The following is a 14,987-nucleotide window of genomic DNA, read 5'->3' as shown; positions in this document are numbered from 1 at the left end:
CTGGGATTACTCTTTTTGGCTCAGACTGTTGAGGTGGCTCTTCTGTGATGGTGACTGTACTTAAGCTGCTATCTCATAAATCGTGTCACCAAGCTGTCAGCACCACAGCTATAAACATTCTGGACAGTGATCTGCTGTGTTTACACGGTGGCTCATTTAGACGTTAATTTGATTGGCATGTTATTGTAGGCTGGAGGCAACCTGCTGTAAGTGCAAGACCCTGCAGTCCCTCAATGCTGGCTGCAAAGTCTAGAAACCCCCTCTAGATCCCTCAATAAACTGTTTGCTTCATCTCCACCTCTTTGTCTGTCAGAAGGTTTACCAAAAGTGATGCTTAGTTAGCATTCCAATATGGCAACTGTGATCTTTAGGTTTTAAAACATCTCTTGGGAAACCATTTATATCAATTATAAAGACATTTATGCAGTCTGCAGTTGAAGGTCGACTGATTCAGAGCTCTCAAACAGCCTGTCCTGGTAATGACAAGATATTTTAGTATCACACCAAAGGGACTGTAATCACAGACTTTCTCTAACCTTACACTTCTTTTCATACTACTGTAAAGAAAAAAAAATTCTTTAACACGGAAAAGGAATTCACATTGTACTGACCCCATTTCAGACATAGAGTGACCAGAGGGTGGAGGCTCCGTAGTCTGTCTCTGCATGCGAGGGTTGGTGTGAACCCCGTTTTCCCGACTTTTACTCTGAGCATCCAATGGGATGTCTGGAGATGTGTGACTAATCTTCATAGCCGCCTCTGGAGTTGCCATGACGGGAGGTGGTGATAGAGGAGTCACGGGTCCCTCCACGGATACTTCAGACGCAACAAGAGTGGGCTCTCTGGTGATGGAGCCCTGTGATGACTCACGGCGGTTGTGTGTTGGGGGGTCCACGGCTGTGTAGACTGGCTGCCTGGGCGCAGGCTGTGAGGGCAGGGGGCTCATGCTGGGGTTGAGGTGCCCATGGGGCTCCTTGGTGGTGGGTGAGAGCCCACGTTCCCTCCATGGTATCCAGCAGAGCTTCCAGGAGACGAAGAGGGAGACCCCAAACAGAGCCAAGCCACAGGCAGTGACTACGAGCGACAAAAGACTCACCGATATATCTGTGAAAAACAAGAGAGACGGGGTTTCAGTTTGCCTTTGTGTTATCTTAACTATTGTATCTGAAACTTTAATCTCAATAGGTTTGAAAACATTTTTAAAATAATTTCATTCTGATGTTGACATGTTTGGGTCCTGGTTACGTCAGGTATTGTTGTTTTGTACATGAGAAAAATGTCTTTAGGAACATAATGTATCTTAATATCTCTATAAAAGTGATAAATTTCTAACATTAGAAAGAGTCTGCTGTGCTATTTTCACCTCTTCTTACTTTTTTTATCATAGAGAATCCTCACAAGATTAATTAGGATTAACTTTGTATACTGAATCATGCTCTGAAGCTTCAAATCTGCCTCCCAAGTGGAGCAAACCCCAAGCTTAAATTTTTAAGGGTTTACTGATAAGGAAAAATGTGTGGAAGCAAATATGTGAAGTAATGTCTGTTTATTCAGACTTAATGAACTTAATGCTGTCAAGGGGGTGGGTTGATTTTAATAACAAAGAAAAAGTCTTTCTGTGAAGTTTTGAAGAATGGAGAGTTTCAAGGTTTTAACGTTAGTGGGTTTCTTCTTTATGGAGGGTATCACTGATTAGCATGTCATCACCAGCACAGGCAGAAAAAAAATTATGAATGTATATTTATACAGGTTGCAGTTTAACTGACATGACCAGTACTTAATCAAAGTCTACATTAGGGATGGGTGTTGATAAGATTTTATTGATACCAGTGCCCTTATCAATTTTACTTATCAACCCAATTCTTTAACAGTATCAATTCCTCCTGGGAAATTTCTTTGTACAAAAAGTAGGCTTTCCAGGTTTTCTTATTGAGTTAATAGATATATAAATAAATATGAAATTTGTTGCCAAATCTGGATATTTCTGGACATAGATAAATAAAAATAAGTAAAAATCATATGTTACGTGACTCTGATGTACCATTTTGTGATATGTTCTTAACTGAAGTAGGCCATCTAGTGTCTCAAAGTGGTTATAGCAGTGGTTTGAGTTGTTTGGAACCTTGCCTATGCTAACAGCTGGTAAATCAAAGCAATTTCCCATTAGTGACATTTTTTTTCTTTTTTCATATATTGTTATTTTTCTACTTCATGTTTTGTAAATAAGGGGCTGTGTACCATGTTGAATGAACTGAAGAGGAATCTTGTGAAATAGTTATGTACATTTCTTTGTATGTTCATGTAACCCAGGTAAAATTAAACCTTCAGCAATCTGCCTCTCGGCATAATCTCGGGTGCGTTATGATGTCACACTGTATGTCATGCGGTCAGGTGACCGGGCGGAGCAAATTAGAACTGCGCATGCCGAAAGGGAACACACAGTTCAATCCATCGCTGATAGAGCACACTCTGGAGACGATTGCTGCAGGGAAATACATCCATTAAAGTGTATTTTTGCCGTTTATCCTCACTTCAACTAAACTAACATAACATAAAATCACAGGAAGCCGACAACCAGCGCCAACAATGGAACATTCGCATTGATTAAACTCTGGAACCGGTTTGATGGCGAGCTTAGAACCTATGATGAATCCATTGACTTCTATGAGCCGGTGATGAATCCATTGACTTCTACAAGCCTGTGATGAATCCATTGACTTCTACAAGCCTGTGATGAATCCATTGACTTCTACAAGCCTGTGATAAATCCATTGCCTTCTGTGAGCCTGTGATGAATCCATGATCGGTTAGGTCACAAACCCCAGGCAGCTCATCCCTGCTCTGGCCAGGCTGGTAGGAGGCTTCTTGCAGCCGCCCTTCTTTATTTCATTCTTTCTTCTCTCTTTTTTGTCCTCGAACCCTCAACTCACGCACTCACGCCTTGCACTAACACGTCCCCGAGGGAACAAAAGGACTGAACTTTAATTACATGGGAAGAACTCAGTGATCGCACGCACTGTATTTATGAATTGGTGTTAAGCTTATACTGTGTGTTTATTGTGCAATTGTTTTTTTTTGTCGTGTGTGTCTTTATACTATATGATGATCATCAAAACATACTTGTCTCAGTCTCTCTCTCCGCTCCTTGAGTCAAACTAAGAGTCTTCTGATCTAGTAGCCTTACCATACTCTTAACTGTTCATGTGATACACATGCTACATTCAGCTCTTCAGTAAAACCTCAAGCTGAAAATCCTGAATCGGAGTCGTATTGGGAAACTGTTATATAACTGCTGAGCTGAGAAAGCTGCAGCAGACTAGTCAACAAAGGGTCCTGTAGCTCCAACATAATGTAAAGAGTTAATAAGGGAGTCATTAAGCATAAAGGCTAATGATGTCAATGGATTGAAACCATAGACTGTGTAAAACATGGACGTAGCCTTCGTGACATCTCTTGTCTGTTCCTGAAACCATGAAATAAAGCCAATCCGTGGGCGTAGCTATGACACCAGTTGTGAGTTTTTCTTCAAGCAGCTACAGGGCGCCTGTCAGTTACGTGACCTGATTGGAAAAAAATCACTCACCATACAGTGTGTGCCGATAGAGAAATCAGCATTTTAGACCCAAGCTGTTTTTTGGACCAGTCTGTAAATATGCTTTTTTAATGCTGTAAAAGTCCATTTTTATGGTCAGGTGATACACTGCTCCACAACCATGATAGTTCAGCTATTGCTCACCATGTTACCATTAAAAACAATATTTTATGAATGCTGTTAAAGGGACAGTGTCCACTTCATTCACAGGCATTTGCCAGTTGATAGTACAAGACATAACTTCACTTCAACTCAACATCAAAGTTCTCTACTTTACTGGACAAACTGGTGAAAAGGGCTGGCACTTTGACTGGAACCAGGTTGAACTCACTGGTGGCTTTGATGGAGAGATGTTCACTGAAGAAAGCAGAGATCATTATAAATTACAGTGACAACCCACTTCACAATGTCTTGGTGAACCAGAGAAACAGCAGCAGTGGATGGCTCATCTCTCCAAGATGCACGACTGAGAGATACAGAAAATCATTCCTGGCTGCAGCCATTAGGCTTCATAATTCTCTAATCAATGGAGGATGAGTCGGCAGACAACTTCTTGTTTTATGTTATTTTTTTTTATATTTTCATCTGCAAAACACCTGATCTCCCCTTCAGGGATAATTAAAGTACATTCTACTCTATTCTGTTCTATTCAGAATGGAAAAAAAATCTGTGCACTGCTCTTTTACTTCCCAAAAACCCTATTCTACCAGTGCAGACTCCCCCTACCCCCTCTCTTGAAGCTATAAAAAGTCTATCCAAGCAAACTGAATAGTTTCTGCAAAGACCACACTTTGGTTAAATTATGCCCCTTCTTTTTATATCAGTGTGATAAAACCAAACCAGCCTCAGTGAGCCTTCTGTAAAAATATTCCAACTAGAAAACAAAGTGTTGAGGCATCAGTCAACCGAAACAGACATTTATGCTGATATGCGTGAAGCTGGAGGTGTTGGAGTGTAGAGTAAGAGTTTATGGTTCGAAAACGAGACACTGAATATTCCTGCAGGACATTTGTTTACACAAGCCCAGGGTGTGCGAGTCGCCATGGAAAAGGGAGGTGATGTGTGAAGCAAGAGATTCATCAAGGGCTCTCTGAATCATCTCTACTCAAGTGAAGTGGGTGAATAGATTCTTCATTTGTAAGATAATCGCAGAATCTGAAGCAACAGAACTGTGCTGATGTCTAATTTATCACACTTCACAGGGACATTCATTTGGAAACTTGTTTTCGAATTAAATGGAAGGTCTCTTGATTAGTGTTGATCAAAACAGATCTCTCTGCTTTAGAAGCTTCTTCAAAGTACACTTCGCTGTATGCTATTAAAATCCAAGGAGTTAATCGAAGTGAGTACTATTCCCTTATCCCAATAAGGCTGCCCTGTTAATTAAAGATTATTACATTATTTGAATTTCAAATCATTTAAAGAATTTTAAGAATTGGGAACATTACTTTCATCTTATAACTAGTGTGAGAATTGCTGGCAGGGTAGGGATTTCTCCACCTCTGCTTTCTTACCCTGTACTCTCACCTGTAGACAGTGCAAGCTGATATTCCTTACGTTAACTCGGCTAAACTTTCTCTTTAGACAATTACAACTTTTTGACTCTTAAAATTAGTTTGATGAAACATTTGTCTCAATATGAAACAGTATTTAAGTATTTATTTAAAAATCCTTGTGTTATCAAAGCAAAACATCCACAAAGAAGTAAAAGAATTAAAAATAATTAAAGGTAACACTTTACCTTAGAGGTCTGCAAATTTCATCACACTTAGGTAATAATCAAAGTTTTTTTTTTATTTCTTTGAAATTTCCCCCTGAAATTTTATGAGAATTTGGTGTAAATTAGCTCATAACTTCTGGCCAGATTCTTTTTTGCAGTAAGGCTGTACTTTCGGTGTCTATCACAATCAGGTAAGGCCAATTTAGAACCCCACTCTTGGTGAATATCTCATCTGAAGCCTTCAGTTGTATCATGTAAAACATTATAGGCCTAATCATAAAGGTTTATCATTTTGCATGGGACCTCAATTATGCATATCAACAAACTGGGTACTAAAAAACTTGGTGAAATTAAATAACAAATAGCTAACTATCAACTGCTTATTGGGAAATTGAATTATTCACTGAACACTTCAAAGGTAATCAGTGAAAACAATGAACCTAACTTCTGTTTTCAAGAACTAAACAGCTATTTATCACCTGCTTCTCTGGAGACAGTATAAACGTCAGGATACTTCTAAAAAACATTTTGTGGTGAGGTGATTTAATTTCAAATACATTATTTTCTAAATGTCACCTTCTTACTTTGCAATTTGGAGTAAATTTAAAAGAAACTGGGTAAAAAAAAAATCAGTAACCTACCAGTTTTGACTTGTGACAATACATTTGAACGTTATTTTAAAGAAGTTATGTGCTAATTTCAAAGAAAGAAGAAAAAACTTTGTCTATTTTTTACCTAAGTGTGACGAAATTTGTGGACCTTTAAAGTAAAGTGTTACTGAACGAAATAATGAGCAGCCAGCATCACTGGATGTTGTTCCAGGTTCATCCTTCCACCTGGCCTGGTAGGAGGTCATGTAGAGCCGTCCTGCCTTGAGAAGTGGAGGAACGCAAATGTCCTGCTGTTAACACAGATTGGTGCATTAAAGTTAAAGGGAATGTGTACAGAACCAGGACACAGCTGACCGAAAAAATCACTGGAGTGCCAGTCACATTTTAAATGAAAAGAAGGATGAAAGATGTTACTGAACAGGACACAGGAAATGGTGCCACACTATGGTAGAAAGCCAGTGAGTGAAGATTAAAGGTAACACAGATGTGCATGGGCAGTGCCCGCACCATTCACAAGAATAACCTTTCATTCAGACTCCAACCAGCAAATTTTAACTGTGGTTTGACACCTGACAGTGGGCTAGTAATGTGACAAATAGAACTAGAACAGACACAGTGGCTCAGCATCATTGTGTTGAAAAAAGTTGTCAGTCCTATGAGGAATCCATCATAAATATTAAGAGAAAAAAAATTAAAAAGACCTCAATCAACTGTTCCCCCTAATGCTCAACTTTTCATAGGAAGGTGATAATTACTGTTGTAGTACATTTTACAACCAGATGACAGCTGAACTGAAAGCAGTCCACGGCAGGACAAGCTGTTACAGAGTTAGCACATTGGCCATAAAGTGCCCGCTTCATCCTGATTCAATCTAAACTCAAGCTGTACCTTTCACGTACATTCACCTGGGGGTAGAGCACAACAGATAGTGGCTTTGCAGTTGAAAGAGAGTGATGGCATGGTAAAATGATGAACTGCATAGCAATTTTTGTTCTGAATTCAAAAGGCTCCAGTTCATGAGGCCAACAGGAGCACATTTTTCATTTTAACCTCTTTTCACACAAATCTGTACTTTATGTTTGAACTAAATAACAAACAAACAAATAAAAAAATGTCACCACTCATCCCAGTTGCCTCACCTCAGTGTCCAACTGGACAACCTCACAGCTTCCTCTGTTTCATCAATTGTCATTCAGACAACCTGAATTTCCAATCAAACCCTCAGTCCCTAAACATTTGGTCTTGTTTCCTTCAGATAAGAAATATCTTCCATATGTTTCATCAATAAGAACTTAAGCCTCCAGAACAAATCTTTTGTCATTTCTTCGTTAGTGTGCTGCAACTTCCTCAAGGGCATTGGTCTCCATTAGCATATTGACAAATGCAGCAGCTAAGTTGTTGATGAATACTATCTGTTCGTCCCATATCTGCCCAAGTCTTGCCTCTCCTCGATGACTTTTTGTTAACTACAGAATCAGTTCTAAATGTTTCTGTGGGTCTCCAATGAAGTGGATGGCCTGGCACTAGCATATTTAACAGACTCACAGCATATACAGCTCTCATTTTAACTGACATCCTCCTTGATACCACAGCACAAGGCTTTTGTTGTTCACTACTAATCTGGAAGTGGTGGTATGTAGCACTGGTAGCTCTTAAACCCTGAAAAGCCATCCTCTGGATAGGAGATTTGCCAGGTCATTGTTTTTTTCTCAATAAGTCAGCAGTTTTTATTAATTCTGTTTGTCTGTGCTTCTTGCTTGTGTTGTGTGTGATTGCTCTTTTGATAGATGCAAGCATTGTTTAAATGTATATTTGTATCTGAGTAGCATGTGTGCCCGAGTTCCTCAGTGTTTCAATTCAAGCGCCTTCTCCTCTATGCAAAGCATGAACTGTGTGTTTTGAAAAGTCCTTTACAAATAAAAGTAATTCATTTTTTTTTGTCATGCATGTCAGGTCCACAGTATTCTCTTTTTTCAGTTTTTAAGCTCCTCACCTAATTTCCCCCTCTTTTTGTAGAAATGAACAAACCCACATTTTTTTCAAGTCTGCATTAACTCACATTTCCTGAGATAGAAGACTGTAATTATTCCTCCTCTTCAAACTGGCCAAGAGAAAAACATTTTCAAGTTGAGCCAAAGCTAAAATGAGGCTTCAACAGTCTGAGTCAGACAAATTAAATGGGTCCCTTCCAAAATTCATGGACAGTGTTTCCTCGCTGAGCTGTAGCCGGGGGTATTAACACAAAGAAGGCATTCTGTTAAAAAAAAAAAAAAAAAAAAAAAAAAAAGACAACAGCCTCATGATTTTGCAAACTCAGCATCCCTTTGGCTTTGTCTGAAGTATGTGATGCAGAATTTGATGCAGGGGGATAGCACAGACATCACAGCTAGCTATCCAGGACAATGATCTGAGCAGTCAGGACTTTCTTTCACTTCTATAAGAGGCATGTTTGAACCATGGTTAAACATGCTTAAATATTTATACCCTAACCCCTCGATGTCTTTTACCTTTATAAATTTATGATGCAGCATCATATGCACCACATCAGCCTCTAAACTTATCACTGATTAAAATACCCATGCAGCTTGTGGTAGATGTATACACTGATGTTCAATTTAATGATCAATGTTCAAGGTGTAAAATGTTCAGTTTTGCCTCACATTCAGTCTCAGTGGTTCCTGTGATTGTTCGGAGTTCTCTCAAAGCAAAGTCAGCGCCTATAGAAAATGCTGTTACACTGTGATTTTTCTTCAAATACTGGACGTTGTTTGACTGAGATGTAAACATTCATGTGCAGGAGTGAACTGTTGCCCAGCAACAACTTTCATGCAAGAAGAAGGTGGTTTTCTTTTTAGGTTTGAGGCTGACCGGACAGATCTGTAGTTGAAAGTGCATGCTAATTTTAATTTTAAAAGAAACCAGCCCAGTCACTGTTATATGTATTATTAATCTGTAGAGCAGCATGTTTTATTGAGGCAAATGTTGTTCATATTCAGTCTGTCTGCCATTGAGTCTTGTATCACAGATTTTCTGTACATTAAAACTGATGTTTACCCCAATTTAACATGTGTTACTTTATCTTTAATCTTTTATATTTCTTCCTTGTTCTTTTTAAATGAACGCAATCCTTCACAGAGTGTTTTACATGGGCCTGCTGTATTATCCAGACCATGTCTATTCTGGGCTGAGCCTTGTTCTGTGCAGGGGCAGTGATACAGGCATATGTGCTGACAGTGCAACAGGCTATTAGTCGCCTTCAGTCATAAATCAGAGGGATTACAAACCCATCTGTCGTTGCTAATGGAGATTGTTATGGATTTTGTGCAGAAAATAATAATTTAGAGAACCTAATTAGTGTATAATGAGCGTGATTACATTTATCATAATAATGAACTGAATTACGTATTTTGAGCTATGAGATAGTAACGACTTCTTCCCAAGTAACCACACTTTTATTCCCCTTGTTTTACCTTAAAGACATCAGAGTTAAGCAAAACAGCATGCGGATATTATAAATTGTTTTTATTTATTTATTTATTTATTTATTTATTTATTTATTTATTGTCAAAAAAAGAAGGAAAGAAAGAAAGAAAAAAGGGAGATAAAGAGCCCAATCAAAAGGATTCAAATTTACCTCAAGTTTACCACAAAGTTGCAAGAGTGTATATGACAAGCACTGTAACCAAGTACAACCCAACTATAATGCCATTTAAAAATACAGTAACTGTCAGTGATTTAATAATGAACTCCACAGTTAATGATAAATGCTACTGGTAAATGTGATAGCTATGATATTGATGTTAGTGATACTGAGACTGTGGCAAATCGCCATTTGACAATGATAAAAAAGACGATGATAATGACAAAAATGAAGAAATTCTTGATGCTTGATGACTATTATAATGACAAATATGATAACCATAGCATTAAAAATGTTAATGTTTGATTGTTATGACAGTAATAATAATTTGATGATCAGTGATGATTCCAATTTTGGAGGTGATCATAGTGACAACAGTGAGGTTAGCGATAATGATATATGATGACGACCTACATCTGACTGTGATGATGATGATGATGATGATGATGATGATGATGATGATGATGATGATGATGATAATAAAAGGGATGATGACAAGGATAAAAATGATGTTGATAATGACTGATGATGATGATAATGATGATGATGATGATAATGATGATGATGACTATAAAGGGAGGATGGCAACTATAATTATGATGTTGATTTTGACAGCGATGATGATGATAATGTTGAAGATGATGATGAAGATGATGATGATGATGATGATGATGATGATGATGATGATGATGATGATGATGATAATGATGACGATAAATCGAGGATGGCGACTATAATTATGATGTTGATCATGACATTGATGATGATGACAATGATGAGGATGATGCTAATGAGGATAATGATGAGGATGAGGATAAAGATGATAATGTTGATGATGAGGATGATGATGATGATAATAATGATGATGATGATAATGATGAAGATAAAGGTATAATGGCAACTATAATTATGGTGTTGTTAGTGATACTAATGATAATTTCTATAATGATGATAATGATAATAATAAAAGGGACGTTGGCAACTATAATTGTGATTTTGATGATGATGATAAAGAAGACAACACCATGTTATAAATGTAAGGACATACAGGTTTGGAGACGCCATCACATGATATTTTCATTTTATTTTTCTAACACTTTTGAGAAGTGGATCTATTCAACAAGAGTGTAGCCTGATAGAAGTGGAGTTGTCTGGGTGGGGCTGTAATTCTGCTCCTACTGTTGTTGGATGATAAGGAGCCTGTTTGAAAGTAGCATTCAGTCACTGCTGGAGATTGGTAGAGGGATTAGAGTGCACCCCAGACAGACTTGCAGTCTAGACTGAGCTTGGTTTGTGTGGTTAATTAACTCATATTATTACAGGGTGAATGATGCAGTTTAGCTCTTACATCATCTCAAATGGGTGCAAGTATTCAAAATGCTAAGAAAAAAAAGAGAGATTATGATTGACAATAAGTGACAGGAGTTTTGACAATAATGGTTTGGCATCCTGCATTATGTATATCCTAAATTCAACAGCACTGCAGGACTAGCTCCATGTGTGGGCGCTGACAGAAGACCTCACACAGCAACTCAGACAAACTGTCCTTTCTGTGCTCTGAAATTCTGTGAATACCAGAGGACGTGTGATTTGGGAGAATAATGCGGAGAAAGTGAGGGACTTGCCATCTGAGGACACTGAGCCCACAGTTGGCTTGGCAGGTCGCCCGAGTGCCTGTCAGAGAGAATCTATAGACATCTGGAAGATTCAGAGACTGCATCACAACAAAGAGAGTGAAGCAATTTTAGAGCACAGGACCCTTAAAGGTGGATAGTGTAGGAGGCAGGCGAGTGCTGAAAAAGCAATATCTGCAACTTCTACCTCCGAGATATTATTTGCCTTAATATGCTCATGACTGTGAGCGAACACTGATTTATTGGAAATGCAGTTATTTGAAAGTGCTTATTTCACAGCTGTAGTACAGTTAAAATAAACTATGTAGTACACATTCCAGTGCCTCTGATTAGCTTTCCTCAGGCTCCTAACGAACGCTGGTTACTAGCAGCGCAGAATGTTCGCTCACTAATTGGATGGCAACATGAGGAACATGGAGGGACAAAGAAAGCCTGTTTCTGTCCTGAGGTAACAAAATCTGCTTTCCTGTACTTATTAACCTCATTAATACACTCATTTAATCTCATTTGTTTAAAAGTGAGCATGAAAATGTCAGGCTGGGGCCTTACAGAGGTTAAGTGTCCTCAATTGCATGGGAAGGGTAAGACAGATTCTGAATTTATCAAAGACTAAACCAGTTGTATGGTGACAAAGATACTTATTTTCAACTAGTTGTTTTTATTTTTATTTTATTCATTTATTTTATTTTTTTGGATAAACAAAGACTAATTCAAAACAAATTGAAATAAAACACATAATGTGGATTTAAATCACTGCACAGTGTTGATGTTTAAGTTATGCTGAGTTTAGGTCTCAATAAATGGAACAATGGAACTTGACTAATGAGAGACTAACATGTTGGCTGGATTTCAGGAAGCTTTTTTTTCCACAAAACAACTTCTCAAAACTTATCGAGCAGATTTCAAACAGTCTTTAAACAAGGTAAGCAAGTATTTCAACACCTTAGGTTGAGTCGAACCCGCCATCCCTATTTCCAATCTTTGTGCAAAGATGAGCTCCAGAGTCTCTGGCTTCAGTTCATAGGCTACTTTTCATTACATATATTTGAGCATCCTGGCGTCTTTGCTCCTTGTCTGACCTGGGAGTCTTTTACAATCCATCATGATAAAAGATTGTTCAACACTCTTTCTGCACTTGGAGGCAAAGATTAAGGAGAGTGGAGGCCTCTGAAAGAGTTTAGCGCAAAGATACCCGAGTCATATAAAGTCACGCAGCTCTGTGTTGAAGTATTGTGCTGATCATAGCTTTCAATCTCTCCCCTCCGTCCTAGTTTCTCTTCCTTACAACTTCAAAAATGTCTCACAAAGAGGAGACAAGACACCAAAACAAAAAATATTGGAAGTATGAGATGCAAGAGACAAACTCAAGAACTAAGAAGTAGCAGTCAATCAAAGATGAAAATCACAGATATTTAATGATCAATGTGAATCAGTCATTGACTGCAAAGCACATCTTCTAGATTATCTCTCTGTAGCCAGACATACCTTACAGATGGTGTAAAATACATACGTTTTGGTATATATTTTTATTAAAGTCAGCGTTCTGTTTTATGTCCAGAATGTTTGTTAGTCCACCCTGTTGGTCAAATGGTGTAGAGGCTCCTGCCCATCTTTCATCTTATTTGATACACTCTCTTGTCACTTTATTATGGCTGCTGCTTTCATGCTGGGTGACACATGTCAAATGAAGCTAAAATTGAATCTTGTAAAGCTAGCCAGCCTGATAACTAACTCCACCACAGCCCCAGCTGTTGCAATTCCACTTTTCAAACTGTCAGACAGGACAGGGTGGGCCAATGATGAATGAGGGCGAGAGGAGAGAGCTGGGAGATTAGGGAATTGAGGAAATAAGGAGGAAATTGGTGGATATGGTTAAAGAGAAGGGCTACAAAGGGAGGAAGAGGGTACAGAAGAAAAGCGCTGGACATGTAGGTGTCTTTCATGAGATGCACAATGTTCAATACAAAGCAAACTGATGGAAACTTAATAAATGGTGTTAGGCACATTATGCATACTGCGCTATTAAAATATCATTTTTACACACACACACACACACACATACAGCCAAGGTGCTGCTAATGATGAAACCTTAATTAATCACTATATTCATCATCGTTAGTCACATTAATGATTTAGGTGTAACAGAATGATGGCTGAGATCAATCAATGAATCAATAAATCAATACATGACTCTGCATGCGTTATATAGTTCAAAGGGGCCATTGACTAAATATTTTCTGTGGGCTCGAGATAAGGCATTAAGTATGACGTAAACTTCAGAAGTTGTGGGATCCGGTACTGCAAGTGAACCACGACTGATACCGGCGAGCGCAGGTATAAGCGCAACTCATTCAGCCTGTACACCCACCTTAACACGATGTGTCACACTGTCTTCACGACATCTCTGCTGGCATCAGTACACATGTAGGAAGAGCGAACGGAACTTACCATTGGTAAAAATTTTAAATCTTAGATATTTTATTTGGCTCTTTGATGAAAGAAGAGGCTGCAGTCACGTAGGCGCTCTTTTGTTGCAAGATACATTATATAATTGAACTAGATAATTAGTGAGTTCATTATAATGGTGCAGATTGAAATCCGGGCAAAGCACTTTGGTTGTAAGTGCACCTAAAACAATTATGTGGACCCACTGCTGAGTTTTAGGAGCGGATTGTTTAATAAGTCAAATGCCGGTTCACTCCAGTGTATGAAATGCACCCATTAAATCGAGCGTGCACATGATTCCTCACCTGAATCAGAATAGCGTGGCCTGGCGAGGTCTCGGAAATAGTAGATAAAATCCAAGCAGTGTTCGTTCTGCACTTCCCCCTTCGAACAAAGATCTGACAGGAGTTCAAGTGCCTTTTGACAAATCTCGTCATCTCTGTCTCCAGGCATTTCCCACCAGCATCCTTAGAAATGAGGGGTCTCTTAGGCACCACCAGCAGCACCAGCAGCACACCACTCCGCCGGCCTGACAGTCACCTATTCCACGCTGCTCGGCACTGCTTGTGGAGTGGACCACGCATCCAGCGGCACGCCTACCCACACGATGGAATCGACCACGGCGCCCTGTGTGAGAAAGAAGGAAAAAGCACGAGTCCAAGTGATCCTGAGAGCGTGTACCGTTTCCCACATGTGGAGGAAGAACAGTTTTTGTTTCTTCTTTAATGTAGTGGTACAGTTAGTTAAATGGTTCCCTCACACTGCCGCTCTGGTTGGAAGCCACCGGTTGAATCCACGCATTGCCACTGCGGCGCCGTGCGCTGTCCGAGGTGCTGAAATGTGCGCGCGCTTCACAGCCGGACTCTCGCTACATTGAGCCCGTTGTCCAAGCGGTCCTCCGCCGTCCTCTTTGCAGTAAATTCAAGCGTGGATTGTATCAAGTGCAGGAAAGTTGAGGAGAAATGCACTTTCATGGGAGATATGGTGGTTAGGAAGCAGTACTACCTGTAGCAAACGCTGATCACTTCACGGCTCCCACAAACCTGGTGTGGTTGCACGTGCCTGCATGTGGCCAATCAGAGCATGACATGATTTTTCCTTTTTTTCATTCTGTGAAATTATTCTTTCATAAGAAACAAGCCAAATATTACTGAAAGTCCACTCATACAGTGTTGCAAATGATAATAAATTTAAATGAATCAAGGAAGAATCCATTTAGTATCTGTCCTAACATTCCCCATCTGAGATTTCTTTTTTCTCCAGTGAGCATTTCACGTCGTGTTCCTGCAGGAACAACCGCTGCTATGTGTTCATCTGCAGTGACATCCATGATTTGTCTTGCCAT

At 39.2% G+C, this 14,987-nt stretch overlaps 1 protein-coding gene across 2 annotated transcripts in view; it reads right to left on the bottom strand.

The window, feature by feature from the left end:
- Positions 1-14,738, bottom strand: part of syt9a (synaptotagmin IXa) — a 32,951-nt gene extending 18,213 nt beyond the window's left edge. The window contains exons 1-3 of one of the 2 annotated variants that reach the window (XM_074667012.1): positions 14,403-14,738; positions 13,948-14,269; positions 612-1,104 (exon numbers count right to left, since the gene is read on the bottom strand). In XM_074667012.1, coding sequence (XP_074523113.1) covers positions 612-1,104; positions 13,948-14,095 — 641 coding nt within the window. In that variant the 5' untranslated portion in view covers positions 14,096-14,269; positions 14,403-14,738. Of the gene's footprint in view, positions 1-611; positions 1,105-13,947 lie in introns of both variants that reach the window. The other variant, XM_074667011.1, reaches the window with a different exon arrangement.
- Positions 14,739-14,987: the final 249 nt, after the last annotated feature.

This window comes from Halichoeres trimaculatus, unplaced genomic scaffold (assembly GCF_033239565.1).
Source record: "Halichoeres trimaculatus isolate MK-OKI-2021-1 unplaced genomic scaffold, fHalTri1.1 fHalTri1_scaffold_3, whole genome shotgun sequence".
Classification (NCBI taxonomy): Eukaryota; Metazoa; Chordata; class Actinopteri; order Labriformes; family Labridae; genus Halichoeres; species Halichoeres trimaculatus.
The sequence above is the reverse complement of the archived record's forward strand: the minus strand, read 5'-3'. Positions and strand labels throughout refer to the sequence as shown.